At 36.7% G+C, this 5,000-nt stretch overlaps 1 protein-coding gene across 1 annotated transcript in view; it reads right to left on the bottom strand.

Annotated features, from left to right (window-relative positions):
- LOC133635592 (progranulin-like) overlaps positions 1-5,000 on the bottom strand; it is a 10,333-nt gene that overhangs the window by 3,236 nt on the left and 2,097 nt on the right. The window contains exons 3-5 of the mRNA XM_062028816.1: positions 3,738-3,871; positions 3,545-3,682; positions 3,302-3,484 (exon numbers count right to left, since the gene is read on the bottom strand). Coding sequence (XP_061884800.1) covers positions 3,302-3,484; positions 3,545-3,682; positions 3,738-3,871 — 455 coding nt within the window. The remainder of the gene's footprint in view (positions 1-3,301; positions 3,485-3,544; positions 3,683-3,737; positions 3,872-5,000) is intronic.

The raw sequence follows: 5,000 nt of genomic DNA, 5'->3' as shown, positions 1-5,000 counted from the left end.
TGTCAGTTTTCAAACAATGTCTGAAAATATACACTGCATTTTTGTCCAAATATTGGGAAGTTGTTTAAGTTTATTAATATTCCGGTTGCAAGTAATAACCTGTGATTAATCATGATTAATCCAAATTTAAAAGTCGGATTCATCTGATTTAAATAAATTATTCAATTGACAGCACTAATATTGATCTTTAAATGTGTCACTTCTCAAACATTCTCTGAAATATACACTGCATTTTTGCATAAATATTGGCGTCTTTTTGAAGTTATTTTAAATGACATTGCACTTAATAATAACCTGTGATTAATCATGATGAATCCAAATTCAAATGTGTGATTAATCTGAATTTTTTTAATGAAAAAATTTATGATTTGACAGCACTTATATTAGTTTTTAAATGTGTCACACATATGCAATATACAGTGCATAGGAAATATGTGTTGGATTGATTCATCTGATTTAAAGACAATTAATCATTTGACAGCACTAATATTAATTTTTAAATGTGTCACTTTTCAAACAATCTCTGAAAATTTACAGTGCAATTTTTGTTCAAATATTGGGAATTTTTTAAAGTTTATTAAAATTCTAGTTGCAAGTAATAATCTGTGATTAATCATGATTAATCCAAATTCAAAAGTCTGATTCATCTGATTTAAAGAAATTATTCAATTGACAGCACTAATATTGATCTTTAAATGTGTCACTTTTCAAACATTCTCTGAAATATACACTGCATTTTTGCATAAATATTGGTGTCTTTTTGAAGTTATTTTAAATTATGTTGCAATTAATATTAACCTGTGATTAATCATGATGAATCCAAATTCAAATGTGTGATTAATCTGAATTTTTTTAATTAAAAAATGTATGATTTGACAGCACTTATATTAGTTTTTAAATGTGTCACACATATGCAATATACAGTGCATAGGAAATATGTGTTGGATTGATTCATCTGATTTAAATAAAATTAATAATTTGACAGCAGTAATAATCATCTTTAAAGGTGTCACTTTTTAAACAATCTCTGAAAATTTACAGTGCAATTTTTGTCCAAATATTGGGAAGTTTTTTAAGTTTATTAAAATTCTAGTTGCAAGTAATAACCTGTGATTAATCATGATTAATCCAAACTCAAAAGTCTGATTCATCAGATTTAAAGAAATGATTCAATTGACAGCACTAATATTGATCTTTAAATGTGTCACTTCTCAAACATTCTCTGAAATATACACTGCATTTTTGCATAAATATTGGTGTCTTTTTGAAGTTATTTTAAATGATGTTGCAATTAATAATAACCTGTGATTAATCATGATGAATCCAAATTCAAATGTGTGATTAATCTGAATTTTTTTAATGAAAAAATGTATGATTTGACAGCACTTATATTAGTTTTTAAATGTGTCACACATATGCAATATACATATGTTGTTGAGTGTCGGTGCTGTCTAGAGCTCGGCAGAGTAACCGTGTAATACTCTTCCATATCAGTAGGTGGCAGCAGGTAGCTAATTGCTTTGTAGATGTCGGAAACAGCGGGAGGCAGTGTGCAGGTAAAAAGGTATTTAATGCTTAAACCAAAATTTAAAAAAAAGGTGAGTGCCCCTAAGAAAAGGCATTGAAGCTTAGGGAAGGCTATGCAGAACCAAACTAAAACTGAACTGGCTACTAAGTAAACAAAAACAGAATGCTGGACGACAGCAAAGACTTACTTTGGAGCAAAGACGACGTCCACAATGTACATCCGAACATGACATGACAATCAACAATGTCCCCACAAAGAAGGATAAAAACAACTGAAATATTCTCGATTGCTAAAACAAAGTAGATGCGGGAAATATCGCTGAAACTGCTACAGGAAAATACCAAAAAAAGAGAAAAAGCCACCAAAATAGGAGCGCAAGACAAGAAGTAAAACACTACACACAGGAAAACAGCAAAAAAGTCCAAATAAGTCAGGGTGTGATGTGACAGGTGGTGACAGTACACCTACTTTGAGACAAGAGCTACATTGATGCATGCTTGGTTATTGTTTAAAGTCATATCCAACAATTGCGACAACGACTTTTTACTGTCAACTGAGTTTAGTTTTTTAATGATGTTTGCTGGTGGTGTGCCTCCGCATTTTTCTAACGCGAAAAATGTGCCTCGGCTCAAAAAAGTTTGAAAAACACTGACCTAGCTCATTGACTTTGACACAACTGGGGCCGTACTTATCAAGCTTCTTAGAGTGCCATTTTACACTTAAGTCCTGAGAATTTGCGAAATTTAGTCCTACTCTCAAACTTAAGAATAAAAGCTTTTTATCAACGTTCTTAAGTCTAAGAATCACTCCTACTCTCCACGATATTTAAGAGACCTTCAGAGGTGTCTTAAGTGGTTAGGAGTTGCCAGCAGGGGATGGCACTGAGGCGAGAGAGACGTGCGCCAACGTTCAGGGAACGGAACAATGTTGTTGTTTTTTTTGATGACGAGCAGCTGATCAAACGGTATCGTTTAGACAGAGCGGATATTATTTTTGTCACAGATTTAATACTTTTCGATTCCTTGTTGATTTCTGCATGTGTCTGCAGTGGGATAGTATATATAGAGCCACCCACACCAGTTTCAAATTAGTTGCCTAATTAATGAATTGGAAAGAAAATGTTATGACAGTAGCGTATGTGTGTGGCCGTGAGGTGAGTGACGTCAGTGAGTGTGTGGGCGATAGAAGAGAGGGAGCGGTAGCGTGAGTGCCGGCGGGGACTAGTTTGTTTTGTATTATTTTGTAGTTTATTGTCAAAATATACACTCCCATTGTCCACTTAAATATTTACAAGATATTTCTTTATTCTTAGACAACGGATTCCCTTCCGTGATTGGTCATTTCTATGGACACAGAAATGACGTCACCTAAAATTCCGTTTACGGCACATAGTAATGTCGTAATTCAGCTCTGAGTGTGACACTTAAGATTCAGTCCTACACTTCGCTGAAAGTGTGAGTAAGACGCTTGATAACTAACTTTTAAGTGCAGCTTTCAGCGAAGAATTTATTTACTCTTAAGTCAACTCTTAGCAGACTTCTTAGGAGTAATTCTAAGAAGCTTGATAAGTACGGCCCCTGATCTACAAAGATACAAAGAATTGCTATTGCGCCATCCAGTGGACACATTTAGAACAGCTGTTTCTTTCATTCAAAAATTTCAGTTGAACTTTTATACTTAGCCAACTCATCCCGCAGGCCCTGATAAAACCTGTTCTCGGGCCTGATCAGGCCCTCGGGCCGTACGTTTGACACCCCTGGTCTAATGACTTACCTTTTTCAGGTTACTGGTGTGAGACACGGGTCGAAGTGGGGTGACTCGGGGTTCCACAGCAGCCTGTCTTGCCAACAACGGTGGGTTGTTCCACGACTCGGTGCCTCGCTCGCACAGCTGAGAGGCCAAGTTGCACTGGAACCCCGGTGGGCAGCAGTTGGCCAAGTCGGGGCAACACACAGCCTGGAAAATCCAACGGAATGAGGCGGCGACGCTTTCACACGACTTGATGTGTGAACTCACTTTGGGGTAAGGACAGCAGCTGTACCCCTGCTCCGTCTGGCAGCAGGTTGCATGGTCGGAGCAGACGCTTCCGTCAGGACATGGAACTTTACAGGAGACCAAGGCCGCAAATGAGATCCACACACTGAACCGCAGCATCTGGAGGACAATGAGTGATGTTTAGTGATACAATCTGTCAACTTGCAATACTCACTTTGTCTCTTCCCGCGTCTACAGGTTCTCCGGCCAGCGAAACAGCACACTTCTGTATGTGTCGGATCAAAACGTCGCACTTCACCGAATGTAACGTCACACCCTCTGCATCCTGTGACTGTACTGTACTGTCGGCTATTGAGCAAGCAGACATGGAGGTTTCACTTCAGGCTTCACTTCCATGTTGCTTTAATAATGTCACTTCCTTCTTGCTACGAGTAAACATTGTAAGTCAAAAGAAGCAATATTTGGTGCATATAAACATTCAACAACAAAAATATTTTTTTATAACACCTTTAAGTGAGGATAATTCTGTAAATGAACATTTCTGAAATTGAAATATTAACTTGTGCATAATAATGCTTGTGATTAAATCACTTCCAAAAATGTGTCCTCAGAAAATAAAATGTATGGTAACACTTTAGTATAGGGAACACATATTCACCATTAATTAGTTGCGTATTAACATGAGAATTAGTAACATATTGGCTCTTAATTAGTCGTTATTAATGCCTTATTCTGCATGGCCTTATTATACAGCCAGTAAGCCATTAACTAAGAGTCAATTAGTTGCTTATTAACATGCAAATTAGTAACATATTGGCTCTTAATTAGTCATTGTCAATGTCACATGGCTTACTCACTAAGCCATGTGACATTGCCAATCATTTTAATAACTATTATGCTGACAAGGTATCTTAATTAAGGCATGGTATGCATATATCCAATAACAACAAATCAGCTGACCTCATTAGGAATATTATAATGGATAATAAGGACTGTGAATTCAATTTTCATCAGGTTGAAGTCAGTGAGGTTGAGAGGTTACTACACTCTCTTCCGGACAACAAAGTAGCTGGTGTAGACAACCTGGATAGTAAATTACTGAAAATGACTGCTGGTATCATATCAGTGCCTGTTTGTCATATTTTTAATAAATGTTTACAAGTGGGCCTGTGTCCAAATATATGGAAGGTGGCTAAGGTTACTCCTCTACATAAGGATACCAAATTGGCTTTCAATGAGGGCAATTCTAGACCAATAAGCATCCTACCTGGGTTATGTAAAATACTGGAGAAATGTGTGTATGCACAAATTCAAGCTTACTTTCAATCAAATGGGCTAGCAACTGATTCTCAACATGCATATAGAACGGGCCACTCTACGTCCACGGCTCTTATACAAATGACGGACGATTGGCTTTATTCTATAGATAATTCTATGTTGGTTGGAGCTGTGCTGTTAGATTTTAGTGCTGCATTTG

This window comes from Entelurus aequoreus, linkage group LG20, assembly GCF_033978785.1.
Source record: "Entelurus aequoreus isolate RoL-2023_Sb linkage group LG20, RoL_Eaeq_v1.1, whole genome shotgun sequence".
Classification (NCBI taxonomy): Eukaryota; Metazoa; Chordata; class Actinopteri; order Syngnathiformes; family Syngnathidae; genus Entelurus; species Entelurus aequoreus.
The sequence above is the reverse complement of the archived record's forward strand: the minus strand, read 5'-3'. Positions and strand labels throughout refer to the sequence as shown.